This window comes from Phacochoerus africanus, chromosome 1 (assembly GCF_016906955.1).
Source record: "Phacochoerus africanus isolate WHEZ1 chromosome 1, ROS_Pafr_v1, whole genome shotgun sequence".
Classification (NCBI taxonomy): Eukaryota; Metazoa; Chordata; class Mammalia; order Artiodactyla; family Suidae; genus Phacochoerus; species Phacochoerus africanus.
Genome location: NC_062544.1, coordinates 13,833,685 through 13,857,447, shown reverse-complemented (window position 1 = coordinate 13,857,447; position 23,763 = coordinate 13,833,685). Strand labels below are relative to the sequence as shown.

The following is a 23,763-nucleotide window of genomic DNA, read 5'->3' as shown; positions in this document are numbered from 1 at the left end:
GCCGAGAAGGAAGGGCTGAGTTCCTATGTATGCAAGGGAGCCAAGAGGAGCTGAAATTCAGGCTTCATTGTGAAGCAGGACCTCGCTTGCACCACAGGCCAGAGAGGCCTGGGAGTGTCAGCTCCTCTGATCATGGGTGGTCTCCATTCGGACCAGAAATACTGCCCCCGACCCTCTGGAGGACGGACTCCATGCTGTCATGTCTCTCACACTAAGGCCCGGTTAGCTCAGACTAGATTAAAAATGTAGCTTCTCTAGATGTCAACTCAAGGTGCCATCCCCTATTAGAGGGCAGGACATGAAGCTGAAGGGAGAAGTGAATTCAGAGTAAGAAACGTTGCCGTGGATTTAGACGAGTGGTAGACGCCACAGTGATTCCAGAAGCCCTGTGGTCAGGGTCCTAGAGCAGTCCGGACGCTGCTCCTCAAGGAAGTCTGAGAAGCCAGGGATGGAGCCTGGGGGGAGCGGGGTGGGGGGTGGGGGCACGGACAGGCCCTGTTTTCTGGCTTTCACCTTCACGGATCGTGAAAACCAGAGAGGAGCAAACCGGCCTAAGGTGCGGAAGTGTGCTTTCAGGTGGAACTGTGGGGGAACCACCCACAAGCCAGGGCAGGGGGATTCTGAAGCACGGCTTCCAGGGTGATGTTGAAAGTATCTTGAAAAAAAATGAATGAAATAATAGGGAAAAGGGTTCATTTTCTGAGCACACTATTTTCTTGTTGGGAGGGAATAGGCTGACAACCCATCTAAAAGCCAGCCCAGGAGATCCTGCTGTGGTGCAGCCGAGCTGCAGTATAGGTTCAGTCCCCAGACTGGTGCAATGGGTTAAGGATCTGGCATTGTCACAGCTCTGGCACTGGGTGCAGCTGTGGCTTGGATTCGATCCCTGACCCAGAGAACTTCCATATGCCTCAGGTGTGGCAAAAAAAACCCCCACAAAAAACCAGCCTGGTTTTGAGCGATATAGAACTACTTTTCTTATGGGAAGCCGCCTACGTTTGAAATGTCACCATATTGGCTGGAGGGGAAAAAAAGCAGAGCTCATTCTTTAGGAAAAAGCATGAAGAAGCAGAATCCATAGGTTCTGGAGTAAAGGGCAATTAGCAAATGTGGATACGGTGTTAATGTTATGGTCAATTGAGGGCTGAGGTTGATCTTTCTCCTGTTCTTTCTTCTTAACTGAATAGCTTCCCCAGAGTTGACTCGCTTTCCCCTAAGCCTTGTAAGTCAGGAGATTAGGCCAGTGTTTCTCAAACCCTAGGGTGCCTCCAAGTCACCTGGGAGTTTATTAAAATCCTATCACTGGGCCCCTTCCCTAGAGTTTTGGATATATGAGGTCTGGGGTGGGGCCTGAGAATTTGTATTGCTAACCAGCTCCCAGGTGATGCTGATACGACTGGTCCCCGGACCACATTGCGAGAACCACCACTCAAGTGAAAGGCCAGCCTACCAGCAGCTCTGCAGCCTCTTAGCTTGACTCCTGAGTGGCTACATGGCCTTGGGAAAGCCTCAAAACCTCTCACGGGACTTGCTTTCCCAAGCTTTCACGTGAGACCGAAACTATCACTCTCTGAAGTGGCTGGAATAGATAGTTTGGAAATAGCTAGTGAAAGTGTGGACATGCTTTGAAGAATATAAAGTACTATTAAATGTATGCTTCCAAAAGCCTTGTAGGGCAAAGGGTAGAGGAAATACATCATTTTATGGAGCTCTGAGCCAGCCTCATGCCCCAACCTAGTCAAGCCCCTGGACTCGCAGTGCGATATAAGTGTTTGTTGGGTAAAGGCAGCAAGGGGATTTGGCGGCTGAGTGGTCTTTTCACGTGGAAAGACCCACAAGACAGTTCAGGCCCCAGAAACCCACGGTGTTGAGTTCCACTGATCAGGACCCTCCACGGCATTTGCCTGGGATTTAAGAAACCTGGGCAGACAGGGAACTGCAAGCACGCAGAACTCCAGCCGGCGGCACCCTGGGCCCACCCCTCGCCCAGACTCACGCTCTCACTCACCCTGTTGTCTTCAGGAGTAGGAGGAAGAGGCTTCTTTGAAGCTGAAACGAGAAAAACAGAAAAAGAAAAATGAGCGTGAAACCGAATGTGCCTCACTGGAGGTGAGCATCTGGGGGCTTTTCAGAGAAAATGGGCCCCAAATAGAACAGCAGGAGGAGATGAGACGTGGGGCCTGGGTGTTGTCTCTTTTGGCCGGCTGGTTTCCCATCTTATTTTCTGGGAGACAGCAGAGACTCTCAACACCCAGGCCCCTCTTCCTGCATCCCCAGGAAAAGCCTGGTTCGAAGGAGCTGACCGAGGGTCTCGGTGTGTGTCTGTCCCAGTAGGTATGGGGCCTTCCGCGAGGGCTTCTTCACCTGCTAAACCAGGACTTGGAGTTGGTGACTCAAGGAGACAGTGACTCACTGGCTTCCTGGTGCCCTGGTGGACTTGAGAAGGGGGTGGGTGAGGTGAGAGCTCATCGCGCTGCTTTTTGAGAGGGCTGGAATCCACTTTCAGTTATCTTAAGGCCTCTGAGTGTTCTGGCTGACTCCCCCAGACAACACCCCAACACTTTGCTCTCTTGTTTACTCTCCGAGTCTCCATGTCCCTACTTTTTCTTCTTTCCCCCTTTTCCCTCTCTCGTTCCATCTCTTCATCTGTGTTTCTCAGTGTTTTTCCTTTGAGGCACTGAAAAAGGTCACACCTGGGATCTGTGGACCAAAGTTGGGTGTCTGTGTGTCTGGGAGGGTGTGTGGTCTGCAGACAGTGTGTAGGCTTCCGCTCAGTTCAAAGGCTTCTTTAATAATTAGCAATAAGAAGGGAGTGGGCGGCAGACACAGGTGTGAGCGCCTCACCTCTGCAGGAGGTTGGCTTGGAGCTGGGTGGCCTGAGTTAGGAATGTGTAAGAGGAGATTCCCACCCAGCCCCCATGCTGACTCCTTAATAAGCAAGGGCAGGCTGGGGTATCAGAGATGCAGGGAATAGAGAAGAAGGAAACAAACATCACAGGAAACAAGGTTCCTAGTCAGTACTCAGCTTGGAGCCAGGAGATGGGTGGTCCAAACTCAGCTCCACCATGTACAAGCTCTGTGGCCCTGAGCCCCTTCCAGCCCTGAACATTCTGTGCCTTGTCTGTCCTTCTTCTTCCTCTGGCCTCATTCTTGCCTCTCTTCCTCTCCCTCTGTGTGTTTATATGTAGTGAGATCAGAGCCAGTTCTGGTCACAGAAATGGGTGCTGCTGTGCGTTGGGTAGAGCAGGGTCTGCTTTTCTTCACCCACCTCTGCTACTTCCCAGACAGACACTCCTACATGCCATCTCAGCTTTAGATTTTTTCTGTCCACAAATAAGAAAGACACAATCTTAGTATCTTTCTAGTATTTTTATCTGCATCTTTGGAGAGCTTACGAAGTGCCAGCAGCTGTGCTAAGAGCTTTTCCCAACCCTATTGTGTCTCCCAACAACCCCAGGAGGTAGCTGCTTATTATCATCATCCCCATTTTACAGATGAGGAGACTGGCACAGAGACTCAGAAAGGTCAAGTAACATGTATGAAGTGACAGAGCCAGGAAGTGAAGCGGCTGGGGCTCACACCAGGTTTTTGTCATCCCAAAGCCCTAGGCTCTTAGACCCTGCATTGTGCATGTGCCCAACACTGGCAGTCCTACATCCCACAAGCCTTCACCCAAAGCGGGTGATCACATGCTGTGTGCACGGTGCAGTGTGCTTCTTGAAAACTCTGCTCTCGATTCGGTCAAAATTATGGTGCATGAGATTATTTAAACCAAGTCAGAAGAAGGGGAAGTGAGGAGGTGCTCAGATGAGGGGATGGCAGTGGGTTGCAAGGTAAAAGCAGGACCATTAGCCAAGTACGTGTGTGGTGGTTAGACCCTGGCTTCATGTGGGGAGGAGCTTAGCATGACCAGCCCTGCCCTGGTGAGTCATTCAGATGTTCCTCACACCTCAGTCACATGTGTACCACTCAGTGGAGGGAAATACCGTGTGCCCTGGAGAGGAACAGCTGCTGCACCCATGGTGAAAATTGCAAAATGGAAATACTGCTTCAAAGAATTTCAGAATTGGAAGGGGGCTTAGAGAATATTTCATTTTAGGACCTCTGAACCTTCCCCTTCCATTTTAGAGATGAGAAAGTTAGGGTCCTTGATCCTAAGTGACCCATGCATGGGCTGAGAGCAAGGTGCTGGCAGGAATTTGGAGACCCGATCTCTGGCCTTGGAAAGGGCTTTTGGTCATGGAGGCAAGCCCATACTGTCTTGTTCTTATAGTGGATTCCACCCAGATATTCCACCTATTTGTTTCTCAGTAAATATTAGCCTTTGCAAGTAGAGTCCAAAGAGCTAATGCAGAGGATCCTAAGACTAGGTAAATATTCTTCTGGGCCAAGTGGCTGGTAACCTTGAACTTTCTCTCCCAAGGGGGGAGTGTGAGAAGTGGTGGTTTTTAAAGTGGCACTAAAAGGGGCTGCAACTCAGGAAGCCACAGAAAACCTAGCCACGTGTTACATTTAGCACATCCGCCTTGGGCTGTCAATCTGGGGTATTAGGTTTTAGGGCAAAAAAGAAACTGATGGATGAGAAAAGTGAAGCAGGGTAAGAGAGGTTGAGGGGAGAGGGCGATGGAGGCCAACAAGCCATGTGATCCGTCATTGCTGGGCACAGTGCTCTGCAGGGCACTTCCTGCTGTGTGACCTTGAGCATGCTCAAGTGTTCGAGCCTCCTCCTCCTCTAACATCACACCGTCTACCCCAGATGGCTGTGAGGAACGGGAGCATAACACATGAAATAGCACATCAGAGTAGAGTTCCACTTCACTGAGCGTTCAGGTCCCAGAGTCATCCCATAAGGTCAAAGCAAGTTACATTTCAATCCCTAGGACCTGAGTCTTTGACCTTGAAGGCCATAAAGCAACATCTTTTGTTTTCAGTTTGCTTTTAAGCTGAGGCCTCCTTTTCTCTGAGACCAGGGAGGTCAAGGGCAAATTTGAAGGAAAAGTGGGGAGAAGCCACAATGTAAAAGAAGCGGGGTTTTGTTTTTACTTCCCCCTCCAAGTGTATAGAGTTGAACGTGTGAAGATCAACACACATGTGCTGTGATACCATCGTAATAAATAATAGATATTTCTAAGGCTTTTTCTATCATTTCAGATTGAAGTGGTCTGTGTCATTCAAATTTCCTAAGGTGAAGGTATAGCAGTGCTTCTCAAACTTTGCTATGCACACAGGTATCCTAGGGATCTTGTTAAAATACAAATTCTGATCCAGTAGATCTAGGAGGGGGCCTTGAATTTGCATTTGTAACTAGCTTCCAGGTGATGTTGAAGCTTGGAACCACACTTTGAGTAGCAAGGAGTTATAAAGACGTCAGCCTTGAGGTGAAAAAACATCAACAGACTGGTGGTAGAGGAAAAATATGAAAAACTTGAAAATGTGGACTTTTCCATTCACTTCTGGGCACCTTTACATCCTGTGAGTAGAGAGGTCAGTCGTTTCACAAAGAAACAAGGGATTTCATAGTCTCTTACCATTCTTGGTGGGATCATACTGGGCACAGCCCACTGCAAGCTTCTCCAGCTGAGCACAGCACCTCCATCTCCCATCCATCCAGAAATTAGGGTGATACTTGGGCACCAGACTGTTGTTATTCCTCGTTTCTGAAAGGGGGTAGCAGCAGCAGAAGAGTTTATTTCCAGGTCAGTCTGTCAAGGACTACCAACTTTATAATTACTTGAGATTGGACCCTGAGCTTGCCTGAGTGTGACCTAGACTAGTCAGGCCTTTTGCCCAGGCATATATATTTATGGAGGAGTGGGTTTAGGCATGAGTGGATCTGAGTTCTTGTCTGGTTGTCCCTTGGGTTGGTTGTGTGTCCTTTGGCTGGGCAAACTCTCCTCTGAGCTTCCAACCCCACTGTACCACGAGGTTGTTACACTGGGGCCGTGGGCCCCACAAAAGTGCCTGAGGGGGAGTGGGAAGGTTGGATGGGTGGGATTCTCACCCCTCCTTCTCTTTCACCTTCAACCATAGCAACTTTGTTTTGATTCCTTCTAGATTTGTGGCTGTAGAGTCTGATTTTGGCTCAGAAGGAAAAAGGGGGTAGGGTTTTCCTGGAAACAAAAGTATAGGAGTTCCCATTGTGGCTCAGTGTGTTAAAGACCTGATCTTGCCTCTGCGAGCATGCCTGTTCAATCCCTGGCCCCACTCAGTGGGTTAAGGATCCCGCATTGCTGTAACCGCAGTGTAGGCTGGCCACTGCAGCTCCGATTCAATCTCTAACCCCGGAACTTCCATATGTCACAGGTGTGGCTGTTAAAAAAAAAAAAGGTATAAAAAACGGAGCCCTAGACAGATGATCTCTCATGTTCCTTCCAGCTTTAACATCCTGTGAGTAAAACCCCTTCATCGAAGGAGAACAGTCAATGAACATAGCTGGGGCTCTTTCGGTTACTTTGTGCTGTAGTGTTTGTCCTGGGCCTGTGACTGTTAAACATGAGAACATGTCCCAGTGATCTGGCACTTGCCAGTTGAGACTTTCAACAACCTTGGGAGAAGATAAGACTTGGATATTTATTCTCACTTTCCAGATAGAGGCATGGTGGCTCCCAGGAGTTCACATGGTGTGCTTACCCCCAGGCCCCACCGCTACTTAGAGACAGATTAATATTTGCAGCCAATTCTCTGCAAATCCAGGGTGTCAGTTGAAGGACAAAAACAGCAATGTGGATTGGAGGTTTGCTTTGGTTATGGTTCCAAGCATCTGACATGTTCTAACTCTTTAAATTCTCACAATAGCCTCCTGACTGCCTGTTACTAGTTAGAATTTAGATCTGAGGACATGGAGACACTGAAATGTCAAGGAATTTACCCAAGGTCACACATTAATAATTGGCAGAACTGGAACTTTCTGCTTAGCAGCCTGGCTCCACGTTTCATGAATGTAAACACTGTGCTGGTTCTGAGTATGCTGTCTGGAAGGTGAGCTCTGAGTTGTGCCCTTACAGTGATTTGAAAACCTTTAAGGCTAGTTGAGTTATTGAGTGCTGATTATGAGCCTTGCTAGATCCAGGGGCCTTCTTCTTAGCAGCTCTGGAGGTAGGTGCTTTTAAAAAAAATATTAAAATATAGTTGACTTACAATATTATATTAGTTTCAGGTGGAAAACATAGTGATTTCATTTTTCTTTTCTTTTTTTTTTTTAGGGTCGTGCTCGTGGCACATGGAGGTTCCCAGGCTAGGAGTCGAATCAAAGCTACAGCTGCCAGCCTACATTACAGCCACAGCAACATGGGATCTCAGCCACGTCTGCAACCTGTACTACAGCTCATGGCAACGCTGGAGCCTTAACCCACTGAGCAAGGCCAGGGATCAAACCCATATCCTCCTGGATCCTAGTCAGGTTTGTTAACCACTGAGCCACAAAGGGAACTCCCTGATATTTTTATTTATTTTTTATTATTATTTTTTTTTGTCTTTTTGTTGTTGTTGCTATTTCTTGGGCCGCTCCCGCGGCATATGGAGGTTCCCAGGCTAGGGGCTGAATCGGAGCTGTAGCCACCAGCCTACGCCAGAGCCACAGCAATGTGGGATCCGAGCCGCATCTGCAACCTACACCACAGCTCACGGCAACGCCGGATCGTTAACCCACTGAGCAAGGGCAGGGACCAAACCCGCAACCTCATGGTTCCTAGTCGGATTCATTAACCACTGCGCCATGACGGGAACTCCCTCCCTGATATTTTTATAGATGACATACAAAGTTATTATAAAAGTGACTATGTTCCCTGTGCTGTACCCAATATCACTGTGACTTATTTATGCTATAACTAGTAGTTTGTAACCTCCTAATCCCTTTAATCTATTTTGCCTCCCTCCCCACTTTTCTCTGGGAACCACCAGCTTATATGTGTGAGTCTGTTTCTCTTTTGCTATATTTAATTTTTTAGATTCGGCATATGAAAACACAAAGCATGTTTTTCTCTCTCTGACTTACTCATCCTATTACCAAGAAGCAGGTACTATGATCATTACTTCCTCCTGGTTAAAGATGATGGGAAAGAGAGGCACAAAGCAGTTGAGGAAGTTGCCCAAGCACCAGGGCCAGTGAGTGGCAGCGTCAGGATTCAAACCCAGGTCGTCTACCTCAAGGGCTCAAGCTCTTATGCATCATCCTATACCAGGAGTGAGCAGACGTTTTCTTAAAGGGCCAGATAGTAAATATTTTAGGTTTTGCTCACCAGCAGCTTCAAGAGATACATTATGGGGGTACTTACATAACCCTTTGAAATAGAACCATTGAAAAAATACTGAAAACATCCCCGTCTCAGAGCCTTACAAAAGCAGCTGTCAGGCAGGATTTGGTTGACCCTGTACTATAATGGAACAAGATGCAAACTTGTAGCCCTCCACCATTACCAAAAGGGAGGAATGTTTAACCATCAGCTACCCTTTATTCTGTTGTGGAACCTGAGCCTTCTAGAGGAGCTAGGGGTCTCAGAGACGCAGTCACACAGGAGGTTCGTTACCTTCTTTAAGGGCCAGCACCCAGCGCTGCCGACTCTCACGATCTGGAGCAAACACATACAGGAGATAGTTGTCATGCACAACCTGGAGACACAGAGTTCGAGGTGAGCGGATGGAGAGGGTGATGGACGACCGACACCAGGCCCCTCTGGCTTACTGGACCCAGAGTGGGGTCTGAGGTTGTTGTCAGAAAGGCAGACATCTGGGTGATCTGGAGACTAGTGTCCTTTTTATCCAGATGTTGGGTTGTTGTGCAGGACTAGGGCGAAACTTAGGCTGCTTGTCCTAAAGTACACATCACCAGTGTGCTGTCATGAAATTAAAACAGCTAGAGAAAAGAGTTTTCCACTTGACTAGAGAGCGCATTTATTTCTCATGTTAATCTTTCAGTGATGAAAAGATTCTGGCATATGAAAGAGGTATTAGATGGTAAATGTATAATCAAGTTTGTTTTTTGTTTTTTGCTTTTTTTTTTTTTTGCAGCAACCGTGGCCTATGGAAGTTTCTGGGCCAGGGATGGAAATAATCAAGATCTTTAAATCTTCTTTTGAAATAGTGTTAAGACACCCAAAAGTTGCAAAGATAATACAGTGTTCCCATGTTTCCCCAATGATAATATTTTACCTAACTTTAGTACATTTCCAAAACTAGGAAATTGATATTGGTCCAATATTATTAACTAAACTACAAATCTTTGGGTTTGACCAGTTTTTTTCTTCCCCTGCGCTTATTTGTAATAGGAATTTTAATGATGGGAAAACATGTTATTTCTTTTACTCTCATAATAAAATTCCACCTTGTGGAGGTCACCTTTTTCATAGGAAAATAGTCCTTTTCTATGCCACATTCGAAAATGGAATATTTTACTGATTTTTTTTTTTTTTTGCCTCTTCTAGGGCAGCTCCTGTGGCATATGGAGGTTCCCAGGCTAGGGGTCTAATCGGAGCTGTAGCTGTCAGCCTACACCAGAGCCACAGCAATGCAGGATCCGAGCCGCGTCTGTGACCTACACCACAGCTCACGGCAACGCCGGATCGTCAACCCACTGAGCAAGGGCAGGGACCGAACCCGCAACCTCATGGTTCCTAGTCGGATTCATTAACCACTACGCCACAATGGGAACTGCTGAAAATGGAATATTTACTTCTCAGATTGGCCAAAAAAAAAAAAAAAGAATGAAATGATACCCTAGGATATGCAAGAAGATACTATACTAACTCCTTCAGAACTATAAATGTCAAGAATGGTAACAAGATGTAGACGAAGTCATGACCTAGGGATGCCTGAGGGGCCTGGTGTCCGCACCATCTCTGTCCAGCTTGACTTTCTACAGTGATGGAAATATTCTAAAATCTGTGCTGCCCACAAGTAGTCACTAGCCCCATGTGGCTATTGAAGATATGAAATGTTTATTCCTTGAGTGTGGCTTTTGGAAACTCAGGAGATCATTAAAGTTGTTTAATTTAAGTTACATTTAAACAGAAATATCCACATGTGGCAAGTGGCTACTGTATTGGACAGCACACTTCAGATTGTTCTTATAAAATCCGAGTCTTTTTACTCCAGAACTTGCAAGCAATTTATAACCGAGGATTGCAATCTGTTGTCCCAAATCATGAGTGAGGTGCACTCAAAGAATGTCAGGCATGGGGACTTTGTTTTTTTTCTCCCCACAGGGAGTAGAGTAATTAGGACTTTCCTTGGGCTAGGGAAAAATGAGAAATGATAATAACCCTTTTTCAATATTTTGTAATGAATCTTTGAAAGAATACACCAATTTCTTCTGGGTTTGGTCTCAGTTCTCACCCTCAACCCAATTCATCTCCCTCCTACCTGCTCATACAATGACTTAGCAGTTCAACCATCACCCAAGGAATGGGGAACTAGTCCCCTGTGGACTTACCTGAAATGGATATTTATAGTGGCATGGGATGATAATGTCACTTTTCACAATCTCGACACATTTGATTCGGGAGAGTTCAATGGACCCCTTCAAAGTGCGCTTTTTCTGTGGGGAGAAAAAGCACATTGCATTTAAGGAAAAAAGGAAAACAGTGTTTTTGTCCAGGTCACTTCTAGAAATTCCTTACTAGAGAAGATCCGTTGTCAAACAAACTTCCCCATAACCAGAAGCTCCTCTGGAGCCCTCAGTGCCTGAGAAGAACAATCTGAGAGGACTCCTGGGAGAGCATGTGATAGGAATTGTCTTCTTGATGGACTCATTGAACTGCTGCATCTTATATCCCAGCGGTGATCTTGTGATAAGCAGCAGCATTTGCAGAACTTTTAGCTGGGATGGGCAGTGCAAGCCATGGGAAACCACACACCATACCTGTGCCAGTTTTTTTTGCTTGGTGACTACCTGTGGCCTTGTTAGCATAGTAAGAGAGCTCAGGCTGACCTGCCTGGTGACAAATACCTTTAAGGGACCTTTCTTTTCTACATCTGCCTTCTCTGTGTCCCTTCGTTATCCACGGTCCCACAGTGGCTCCTCTAAAGGACATTTCTGACTCTGCTCTATAAATACCCCTTCTCTGCAACCCCATCAAAATTTATTTGTCCCATATCTCCTTTCTCTGGAAGCTTGCTACGTGTATTTATTGATAAGTAATTCACATGATGGCCTTGATGATTTATAATGATGTTACATATTACCCATTTCTGTGGGTTTTTTTTTTTCTTTTTAGGGCCACACCCACAGCATATGGAGTTTCCCAGGCTAGGGTTGAATCAGAGCTACAGTTGCTGGCTAACACCACAGCCACAGCAACGCAGGATCCCAGCCATGTCTGTAACCTATACCATAGCTCACGGCAACTCCGGATCCTTAACCCACTGAGAGAGGCCAGAGATCGAACCTGCAGCCTCATGGTTCCTAGTCAGATTCATTTCTGCTGCACCACAATGGGAACTCCTATGGATTCTTGTCCTTGGATTCCAGGGGATGTTAGGTTGGTGAATGATGAGGCTTCATGGAAGGCTTGTTAGGAAAATGCTTTTGAAGAGCAGGAGCCTTGTTGCACAGATGCCTGGAGTCAGGCTTCCATTAAGAATTGAATTCACTTGTGGAACCAGTGGCAAAATACTTCATGATAGCTTGTCCTTAACGATAGCAAGAGATTGTGGTGCATGAGGGCACTTGTTTGGTATTTGGGGAGCTATGACATCATCACATTCTCTAGAAGTGAGCTCAGTCTTTTCTTACCACTTTTTGATACCCAACCTGATTGCTGGCCTTTGCTTTAACACCTAAGGCACAGAACTGAGATGAAATAAGTCAAGATGTAGGAAGTACCACTGTTGAATACAAGGAAGTTTTATGATATGTCTTTTTAAAAATTTCTTTCTGAGAACTCTTCATTTTTGAAAGTACAAAACCTATCCATGTTCATTGTAACAAAATAATACGGAAGTATGTGAAGAAAATATTTCTGGTGTACGATTACCCTATCTTTCTGCGCAGCTCTGAGGAAGCCAAGGTCAACCATATGGGATGTATCTGTCTTTCCCGCACATATTTATAGAACATGTATAAACAAAAATGAGCATCTCCTCCACACTGTGGCCTCCAGTGTGCTTGTGTAATTGCAGGATGTATGAGAGGTCAGTCCTCCCTTAACAACCTTGGAAAACATGTGTCCTTTAGACCCAGATTATCTTCTCATTTAGAGTCGTCCACGGCTAGAAATACATGCCCAGATCCTGCCCATAATCATAGTCTTGGGAATGGCTCATCTGTTTTCAGAAGCAGAAAGAGCACAAGAGAGCTGCCTTTTCAACAACCATCTGCAGCTACAGGTGGTAAACAGGGAGTCTGAGCTTTGAGGTTATCTTGTTTTTTGACTTCTGTCGTGTTATTTCCTTAGCAGTGTACAGAGTAAAATGCACCAAAAGGCTCATGGGAGGAACGCAGCTCTGTTGCTAGACATTTTTGACCTTACATCCTGCATTCCTGAGAGTGGAAACCAGGACATCTGCTACCACAGCCTCCAAGCCCAGCACAGTGGCCGGTCCACTGTGGGTGCCCAGTTAAAATGATATGAACAAAGGGCTCCAAGTTGGAACACAGTTTATATAATCTCCATCTGACTTAAGGCTAATGCATTTATTCCTTCAGGAATATTGATTGAGGGGCAGTTCTAAGGGAGGGGTTGTTCTGAGTGCAGGAAACAGAGAGATGACCACAGTAGAGTGTCTCACGAAGTTGGAAGTCTAGTCGGGAGGGCAGACGTATAAACAAGTGGGTTTATGTAATCAGCTGGTGGTGAGGGCAGATCTCATGGGAGAGAGGGCCTTTGAGGAAAGATCAGAAAGTTGAAAAAGGAGCCAGATATGGGAAGGTCTGGGAGAGTGGGCACTTAGGTAAACTGCAAGAGCAACAGCCCTGGGGTGGAAACAGTCTGGATAAGCATCAGTTGTTAATAGCCTGGGATCATCATAATCAGGCACAAAGTGCAAGTCAAATAGTAACTGAAGCAGTGAATAGGGATGCAAGTTGTATGTGAGGATCTCAGACAATGCTAACCCAGAAAAACATAAGGTGAGTCATATATGTGATTCAAAATCTTCTAATAGCCGTACTAAAAATAACAAAAAGAAATAAGTATGATTAATTTTAAGAACACAGTATTTTGTCTAACCCAATATGTTTTTTTCTTTTTTTCTTTTCTTTTCTTTTCCTTTCTTTTCTTTCTTTTTTTTTTAATGGCCACACCCGCAGCATATGGAGGTTCCCAAGCTAGGAGTTGAATTGAAGCTATAGCCACTGGCCTACACCACAGACACAGCAACATGGATCCCAGCCTCATCTGTGACCTACACCACAGCTTATGGCAACACCGGATCCTTAACACACTGTGAGAGGTCAGAGATCAAACCTGCATCCTCATGGGTAGTAGTCAGATTCGTTTCTGCTTAGCCATGATGGGAACTTCCAATATTTCTAAATATTATCATTTCCACATATAATCAACATAAAAAATTGAGATGTATTATGATTAAGTACAAAGCCTTTGAAATTGTGTATTTGGCAAGATGGCTCCATTTGGATTCTCCACACTGTAAATGCTCAGTAGCCACACAAGACTGGTGGCTACTTTGCTGGACACTGTGCCTTCAAAGAGTTCCAGGAAGATGTCTCTAAACTCATATGATCTCCTTTGACTTCTTAGTAGTCATTGAGGCGTTCTCTTGTGGTGCAGCAGGTTAACAATCTGGCGTTGTCACAGCTGCAGCTTAGGTAGCTGCTGTGGCATGGGCTCAGTCCCTGGCCCAGGAATTTCCACATGCCGTGGCATGGGCAAAAAAAAAAAAAAAAAAAAAAAATTCACCAAGTTCCAACATGGATCTTAAGAGACATCTGTCAGATGAACCTTCTGTTGAAATGGATTTCATGTTCCATCATGAAAGCTCACTCTCATTCCCAAAGGTGTGATTGGGGTCACCCACCTCCCACCCCCATCATAGTCCATCTCTCCCCCGTCTGAGGCCAGTCCTCCTCAGATTTCAAAAGATCTGCTACGTGGTAAAGAGTCGTGTCAACCGTGCATTCCCCAAGCCAAGCACCAGGGACAGCCGGTCAGCAGGCTAAACAGAGTTTCTGTGGGAAATGGTGATGGCCTGTAATCATCCCAAACAACTGCCCTATTTCTGAAAAGTGCCAGCATAAAACCGTCCAAGGAAACCACACCAAAGCCACCAGAGAAAGAGAGACACCAAGTAAAACGGGCCCTCATTCTTCCTTGTCACTCCATCTGCACCCGTTGGGATGAGAGTCAGAACATCACTGAACCGTGTCTCTTTCCTCGGCCACGTTCAAGGTTGCCCTCATGTTCTGAAGCTTCACCGCCAACGTCTGACGTGTGTCAAACACAATCCAACAAGGTGCTGATGCCCGCATGTTTGTACGGAGGCACGCCTGTGCCAGCGGCTTTTACAATGCCGACTTTACAATACGTTAACGTATGAAATGGAATTTTGGATTGTGACTTTCAAAGAGAGGTGAGCAAAAACAAAGGACAGTAACTTCCTATATATTCGAGGCATTCTACAGGCCATCTCATTTAACTACAATTCTACCTAGTATTATCCCCTCTGTACAGGGGAGGGCATTGGGGTTTGGAGGGACCAAGTCTTTTTATAAGTGGAAGAACAGCATACAAGCTCAACTCTGTGACTCCAGCGCCTGAGTGTTTAACAGCTGCTTCATGACTTTGGATGTGCCCTGATCTCCCCAGGGGACTTTCCTTCCCCCAACCCAGCTCGGAACAGTTCAGTGCATGACTGACTACTCCAAGCGATGACCCAGCGGAAGATTCGTTTCTGCCCCATTTGGTCGTGCAGTGCTTGTGATGGATTTCAAAGGGGGAAGTGCAGAGCTCCCGCCCCACTCCTATAGTGCGGGCTCCTTGGCTGCTCAGCTGGTCCAGCAGATACATCAGTAACAAAGAAGCTATGCATCTGTTACCCATGAAAGAGGCCATCTCCACCCTTCTAAAAAACAGCAGGCCTTCAGCTTCCTTCTCTGGTGAGGCTGAGTGGAACTGAAACGGAATTTTCACATCAGGCAGACCCCCTGCCTGACCAGCTCTGCAACCTTAGGCCAGTGCCCCAACTTCTCAAGTGCCCTTTTTTTTTTTTTAATGGAAATAATAACAGTCCCTGAATCACTGAGTTAATTTAGAGGATTTTAAAGAACTACGTAACTGACCAGCAAAAGAAAATCATGCAAATGATCAACCAACCACTCAGTGTTACTGCTTTCCTTTTCCAGGTGTGGCCCATAAAACAAAACCTTAGAAAGATCTTATCTTGGGAGTTCCTGTTGTGGCTGAACGGTAATGAACCCAACTAGTATCCATGGAGGCTGTGGGCTCAATCCCTGGCCTCACTCAGTGGATTAAGGATCCAGCATTGCCGTGAGCCATGGTGTAGGTTACAGACGTAGTTCGGATCTGGTGTGGCTGTGGTGTGGGCTGGCAGCTACAGCTCAGGTTTGACCCCTAGCCTGGGAACTTCCCTATGCCATGGGAGTGCCACTAAAAAATCAATAACAAACAAACGAACCCAGAAAGATCTTATCTTATGTGTTCACATTTTCTTTGGGGATTTTCTTTCTTTGGGGCAAATTCGTAACCACCACTTGGGAGAATGACATTAATATTTAATTGGTGGTCTTGGTGATTTTGACATTCCAGAGTCATTTGTTTATTTTTGCCAATTATTTGTAACAATCAGTGCAAAACCTTGAAAGGGGGCTGTTTCCTGACCTTCCCAGCTATGTCACATTTGCTCTCAGTTAGCAAATGTGAGGACTTCACCTCCCTGCTTCCCCTTCCACTCGCCTGTCAAAACCTTCCCCACATAGTCATTCACCTAAAGTTTATTTTCCTGATAGCTTAAGGCTTGGCTTGTTTCACAGGAGTCTGGATTAGGACAGATATTAGAGATTTAAACCTAGAAATAGGTTTGATAATGGAATTTCAAGTATCAGCTGAGAGAATGTTTTTCAAAAAGAACCAGTATTTTTCAAAGGGGAGTGAGGCATTCAAGCTTTGCAGGATCACACTGTAAAAGGAGCCACATGCTGCCTCTATCAGAGTTTCTTTAAGATTAGGAAGCTTTTGTGATGATGATTTTAAACAAGCATTTTGAATATTTTGCTCATCGCCTCTTCTGGGGTATAGAACAGTCATTGCACTGATCTGAAATGGCACGATGATGAAACTGAAATTAAAACTGATATCATATGCGATAAGCTTGGGGTGGTTTTTCCTGACCCTACCAGAATGTGGGATATCTGTTCTACCATGGGTTTAGGGGACTTCCTGGATTCTAGTTTCCTCCCCTCTGTGAAACATGCTCTTAATGTAGCTTTCTGTCTTTAATGACAAAGGGAACCCTTGTGCTGCAGGGGAGAAAAGCAGAGATTTGTAACTTGGAAAAATCAGGCCTTGAATCCATATGAGAACAGGTAATACTGGGCAAGTTTTCTCAGTTCTCTGGGCTTAATTTTCTTAGCTCTTCTTTTTTTTTTTTTTGTCTTTTTGCCATTTCTTGGGCCGCTCCCTCGGCATATGGAGGTTCCCAGGCTAGGGGTCTAATCGGAGCTGTAGCCACTGGCCTATGCCACAGCCACAGCAACTCAGGATCCGAGCCGCGTCTGCAACCTACACCACAGCTCACGGCAACGCCAGATCCTTAACCCACTGAGCAAGGGCAGGGACCGAACCCGCAACCTCATGGTTCCTAGTCGGATTTGTTAACCACTGCGCCACGACAGGAACTCCCTCTTGGCTCTTCTTAATCTTTTAGTTCTTAAGGAGTAACCGGGATGCTGACAGCTGCTACTCAAGGATGCAGTGATCTCAGCTACTTGGTACCTGATAAGGACGTGATCTTTCCTGTCTCAATGGAAAGAGCAGCATCTTCTGGAACACCAGTGTAATTTGTAATTACTGGCTGCTGCCTCTTCCCCGCTCCCAATCTCTCCTCACCTGGACCTACCTCCACTGAGCTTAGAAGTTCTGGAAGATGTGGAGCTAAGGTAGCAGATTTTTGAGGTTTCTGGACCCACTCAAAGCCAGGAAACTCTGATCTGTCCCACACCTTTCTTTCCTTTCTTCCACAAGACCCTTAGTCATAGCTAAACCAGAGGCTTTCCCCACCTCAGTGTTTCACATTGTGGCTTGTGATGAGGCTGGTTCTGCTGTGCGGAAAACACTTGAGCTTCCCTTAAAGTCTGCAATTTCATCAGAAATAGTGCCCTGACTACCAGAAAAAAAAAGTGAGGATTTTACGCATCCCTACCAAAAAAAAAAAAAAAGAAAAAGAAAGAAAAGAAAGAAAAAAGGAAAGAAAAAGGACTATACTTGCATACAGTTTCCAGAGGGCAGTTAAGAATGCATTTTCTCACAAGCAACTATTAAGAGCAGATACTCATGTAAGTAGTTCTAGAATTTGGGAACAGGAAATAGAAAAAGAGCTTTTCTTTACACCTCATATCCTTCTAGACTGCTTCAGTATTTTACCATGTATCTGTACTTTTCTTGTATTTAAAAACCACTGACTAAAATAAATACATACATTTCACTTGCAGGATTAATCCTATGGAGACATATGTTCAAAATATATAAAGGCATAGGAAAACAGGATGTTCACTGTGGCATTATTTATCCTAAAAAGCCTAGAAACCGAAATATCCACCAACAGACAAAGGGTTACTTATGGTTTATCCCTCTTGTGATTACTCTGTGGCCATCAATAAAGAGTAAAGTTGACCTATATGGAGGGACAAAAATATATATTAAATGTAAAAATCAGGTTTACAGCAATAGATGGAACATAATCTCATTTGGGGGGGGAGATAATAAAATGTCTTAGTGTATGCAATACTCAAATAATGCAAGAAAGAATGCTCCACTGGTGGATGACATCTGACAGACTTCGGCAGCCTAAGATAGGTTACTGTAATAGGTAAAGTTGTTACAATGGCCATGTAAATGGATTAAGCAGAAAAATGAAAATGGCATTTTAAAGCAGAAAGTTTAAAAACACGACACTGTAATACAGTTTTGGCAGATGAATGGGAGCAGGTGAAGTGTGGTACACATCAAATGCTGGGTATGCAAAAATGATGCAGCTCTTTGCCCTTGTAATCCCATGACCCCATTAGCAGTCAGCAGCAGCCAGGCAGCACCTGCCACCCCACCTGCTCTTCTGTATTCATGGAGGTTCAAGTTCCTCTCATGTTCTTGAGCAATGACCATTCTCTCCATAGATTCTAATAAAGCAACCCTGCGTGCTTTTATGTGGGTATATTTATCTTACAAGTGAAGCAGTAGTTCAGGCATCACTTCCAAGCCTCATTCACTTTAGACAATGATATTAGGGGCCCTATACTTAAAAAAGCACCTTTGTTTAAATCTGCTTACAAAAGTGGGTAGAGATTAAAAAAAAAAAAAAAAAAAAAAAAAAGCAGACGCATGTGGAAATTCCGAGCAAGAACTAAGTGCTATGTCAGTACAGAATAGATTCTCAAAGTGACCTGCACATTTTGTTTCTCAGTGTCTCTAGTCTGGGAATGCTCTTTGAAAGTTCTCCTTCTTTCCAGAATAGAGCATGTCAGATGTTTAATGAATTTGAAAGAGTATATCTTTATATCTCCCTTTTAAATACTGGCGTGTCAGTAGCCAAGATATGTAAATGAATAACAAGTTCATTGGATTTCAGGAAAAAGTTCCCTGCACAGAAATAATGTTCAAGTAATATGTTAACTTGGTTCATTGAGGGAAGAGCAGATAAGACCAAGTGTGCAACAGAAAGTGATATTTGTGGACCTTGTTATGAAACTCTTAATAGAAATGATTTAAATGATAGTCCTAGAATGATTGGCAAGTAGATAAAAACTTCTTGATGATGAAAAGGTAAGTTAAAACCAGTCTTCACAAAAGGTTTAACTAATAAAGAGCACCTACAAATTATTAGGGAAGTTAACTACCAATGTTAGAGGAAAATGAGCCAAAGGAATATGAATTGCTCTTAAATATACAGAAAAATGCCTAATCACTATTATAACAGAAGTGCAAATAAATTTTACTCAGTTACCATTTTTTTAAGCCTATCAGCCTTGCAAAGATCAAAATATATGATAATAGTGTTGGTTGAGGTTTCTGAGAAAACAAGCAGTTCACACGTGGCCCTGGGGAATGTAAGTTGGTAAATAATTTGGTCAGGTTTAGCAAAATAACAGATGCACTTATCCCTCGACATAGCAATTCCATTTCTAGAAATATTTTCTGTAGACCAAGGTTCCTCAACCTTGGCGTTATTAACATTTTGGGCTGGATAATTCTTTGTTGTGAGTGTGTCCTGTGCAGTGTAGGATACTCAACATCCCTGGCTCTACACCAAAGTTAATAATAATACTCCCAGTGATAAAAACCCCAAATTTCTCCAGACATTGCCAATTTGGGCAAAATCGCCCCTGATTGAGAACCCCCCATATTCATCCATGTAGAGTGTGAGATACATACAAGGTTATTTATTCCTCATTGTTCGTAATAACAACAACAAAAAAAAGGGAAAGAGACTAAATGTCCATCAAGATAATTTTTTTATCCATACAACAAAGTATTTTGCAACCAAAAAAACCCCACAGAAAAACAAACAAACAAAAACCTCCAAAGAAGACCCCTTTCCTATCAGTATGGATTTATCTTCAAGAAGTACTGCTAAGCAGGGAGTTCCTGTCGTGGCTCAGCGGTAACGAACAAGACTAGTATCCATGAGGATGTGGGTTCGATCCCTGGCCTTTCTCAGTGGCTTAAGGATCCAGGGTTGCTATGAGCTGTGGGGTAAGTCACATATACAACTTGGATCTGGCGTGGCTGTGGCTGTGGCATAGACGGTTCCACCTTTAGCTTGGGAACTTCCGTATGCTATGAGTGCGGCCCTAAAAAGACACACACATTCAAAAGCATTGCTAAGCAACCAAAAGAAAAGCTAAGAAGTGTATGTAAAATATGCTACCATTGTATAAAAAAGAGAAAGAAGAAAGTTTATTTGAAGATGCATATTGATACATGAAGTATCACTGGAGGAACTATTAAGAACTTGATTATGATGGTTGCTTTCAGGCAAGGAAGCAGTATGGGATCAAAGTATGGGAATCACTGATCTTAAGGCAATGTGTTTCTTTTACACTTACAACCACTATTGTGACCTTGGGCCAATTGCTTAACTTCTCTGTGTGTTGATCACTTTCTCTCTAAAACAGAATCTGACTTGTATCTTTTCCAAAGAATCGTGAGGATTAAATGAGCAAATCCACAGGAATATGTCGGTTCTCTCCTCGTGGTTACTGTTGCTGGTTGCTGTTGATGATGATGTTGTGCTGTCATTCAAGGAAACCTGCGGGGCTAACAGGAACATTCCCACTTGTCCTCACTTAGGACTTCAGCAGTGTTGGAAACTCACCAGTGAGTCCTTACCCCAACTCTCCCTTATCAGCCACCGTGGCTTCTATTACAAGTCTTCTCAGACCCAAATAAGCTTAGAGCTGAAAATACCCATTGTAGAACATTTAATCCAACTTTAATATTTGTCCCAAATAGTATTGCCTAAGAAAAGATACTGGGCTCTCCAAGCCTCTATTTTCTCATTACTATGATGGGAATAACAGTAGGACCTAGTGCATGTGGTTATTTTGACTATTTATGATATGATGCATGTAAAGTACTTAATCCATTGCCCTGAAACACAGCAAGGACTCCTTAGCTATTGGCATATATTCTAAATTTTAGGTTGGTTACATTTGAAGTGCTTGCCTTATTTTTTTCAGGTGCTTTTTTGGGGTCATACTGGGATTTTGACACCATGTTTTTTTATCAGCCATGTGGTTATTAACCAGCTCTCAGATGTATTACTTCCTGGAAAGTTTTCCATATTTAACTAATCTCTATGCCTGTTTGTGAATTCCTGATATCACTGGCAGTGAGATATGACCACATAATTTCCACTTGGCTTTTGGCTGGAAGGGTCTTTAGAAATCATTCAATCCAATCTTTTATGTTAGACATGAGGTTTCAAGATAAAGTGACTTTCTAAACTGGCCCTTATCTTTTCATTTCTGCGATTGAATTTACAGCCTGGGGAGATCAAGGTCATAGAATTGGAAGCCCTTTAGTGATGTTTGCAGGTCAGGGGTAGGCCACAAAGTTTAGGGTTCTGCACAGCCGCCTTGTTTTTTCTTCAGCTAGAACACTTCCACTTTTATCTATTTCATCTACGGGAATGGGTTAAAATTATGAAAATCACCTATCTAGTCCAATCCCTTGATATTATAGACAAAACCCCCAAATTCCAGGTAAGGACTTGCCAAGGGTTAACCTTGTCACCCAGGTTAATCAGTACCACATCCCCATTCTGCCATACTCTATGTTGTTGCTTTCTCACCTCATCCCACTTTTCTAGAATTACAGTATTAGTATATTTGAGACTTTCAGTCCCTTTGGCCATATCTAAAATTAGAACTGACCTCTACAGTTCAGTCAAAAAATGCTTATGTGATGCCTTCCTGTATTTTATTTGCTTTTATTTTTCCTTAATTTTTGTAGCTGTACCTGTGGCATATGGAAGTTCCTGGGCCAGGGATGGAATCTGAGCTGCAGCTGAAACCTATGCCCCACCTGTGGCAATACCTGGGCCTTTAACCTGCTGCGCTGGGTTGGGTTTGAATCCATGCCTCCACAGTGACCTGAGCTTCTGTAGTCAGATTTTTAACCCATTGTGCCAAGGTGGGAACTCATTTTCTTCTTGATAAAGATGCTTGATGATCTAAACCAAAGAGCTTATTCGTGTGAAACTTTCAGACCCCCTAGATTGATCATCGAGGGAGACTAATATTTTGTAGAGTAGAAGACTTTTTGACACCCCTTCAATCCTTGTATGTAGGTAGTGAGGTCATCTACATTTATGTAAGACTGACTTTAAGTCAAATCATCTTACCCAGGTACAAATGATGATTATTTTCCCTCTCTCTCACTATATCATTAAAAACCTGTAAAAGTAGTGTATTTGAAGATCACCACAATAATGGGATACTTTTGTTTTCATAAGTTTCTTCTTAGAAACATTACCTTCTCTAAGGGTTCTCTTAACTATTGGTGGCCCTATGCATTGCATTAATCTCTTTGGAAGTTATGTAGCAACAAATGATAGATCAGAAAATGCTATCCTGTGTCACAGTTATCCTATATAACGTTATCCTTAGGAGCCGATTTTACAAAGGAGAGGGTTCTATATTAGGTGTACTATTATTTTTTAGTGTTTTCTCTATATCTGAAAACAACCTGAATGTCAAACAATAGGTGACAGATACATTTGTCAATTTGTCCTGTACAGAAAATAGATAATTATATACCTGACATGAACCACTCAATCATTTCAAAAAATTGTGTATTTGAGCAAATGATTACTTTGGAGTCCATGAATGAAAATGTACCCACAAAAAATAATGGAAAAAGAATAAATGGAAGAATATAAAATTGTCATGTAGTGTGATTACTACTACATGAAATTTATGTCTGCCTGAGAGGAAAGATCATTCTCACAGGGACAATAAATTGGTGTCTTCAGACAAAAGAGTTTGGGAGAACAATTGGGTGTAATTGCTTCATTAATTTTTTTTAGCAGTATGGGGATATGAAGTTTGCTGCTCTGTTTCTTGAGATTAATTGAAATGGGTTTAACCTAATTCTAACTTGTTTTCCATCTTTGCTGTTGAATGTTGCCCAAGCTCATTGTTAGTCTGAGGTTCTCATTGTTTGTACACTAGGCACTTTTCTACCCAAACATGGAGTAGGATAATTAAAGACAAAGTAGGCCTGGAAGAGGGATGCTGTAAGACATCAGTGAGAGCCCCTTTCTTGAACTCTGTATGTTCGAGGGTCTGTCCCTCACAAAGGCTTTTTCCTACCTCAAGGCTTCACACTGGTAGTTCCTTCTGCCTGGAATGCTCTTCTTCATTTCTTCGCTTGACTAACTTTTTCGTGTCTTTCAAGCATTAGCCTAGGTAAAAGTTTCTTCTCTTGACCACTCTTGCCACTCAGCCCCAGAAACTGCGTAGTCTTTCCCATAGAACCTACTATGGGCTACATCTTCTCTCTCTATATATACTTGCTTTTCGTCTGTTTCCTCCACTAGTATGTAAGCCTGAGGGTGGACACTTTGTCTCTGTTACTTAGCACTGTATTCCTAGTCTCTTGCGGCCCCCAGCATATAGCAGGTGCTCAGGAAGTGTTTGCTAAGCAAATGAGAACATCTATTTGCTAAGCAAATAGAAACATTTCCTTGATACAGTGTTAGGTTAATAATAATAAGAAGAAAGCTTTGGCACAGATATATACCATTTTGGAGAGAAAGGTCATATATTTGAATTTTTATATTAGCGGGTATAATTTCTGTGACTTTTAAATGTCAAAAAAGGGAAAATAGAATGAGAGGCTAGCCCATAAATAACTTTAGGTTAATAGGAATTATATAGCAACATTAGGGTTTGAGTCAGATTCTTGTTCTATTAAATTACCAACAACTTTTACTGAATTTCAAGGAATTGAATTTTATATGCATAGGAAACTATGTCAGAACTTCTGTTTCCCCCTCTAGATCACTTTAAGTGATGGCCTGAGTGGTGTGACGGCAAATCCAAACTAACCTCTTGATGAAAATTAGGTCCCAGAA

The 23,763-nt window shown here is 43.7% G+C and overlaps 1 protein-coding gene across 2 annotated transcripts in view; it reads right to left on the bottom strand.

The window, feature by feature from the left end:
* Positions 1–23,763, bottom strand: part of ITK (IL2 inducible T cell kinase) — a 70,918-nt gene that overhangs the window by 39,515 nt on the left and 7,640 nt on the right. For both annotated transcript variants that reach the window (XM_047776174.1, XM_047776261.1), the window contains exons 2-5: positions 10,427–10,531; positions 8,526–8,607; positions 5,529–5,657; positions 2,009–2,049 (exon numbers count right to left, since the gene is read on the bottom strand). In XM_047776174.1, coding sequence (XP_047632130.1) covers positions 2,009–2,049; positions 5,529–5,657; positions 8,526–8,607; positions 10,427–10,531 — 357 coding nt within the window. The remainder of the gene's footprint in view (positions 1–2,008; positions 2,050–5,528; positions 5,658–8,525; positions 8,608–10,426; positions 10,532–23,763) is intronic.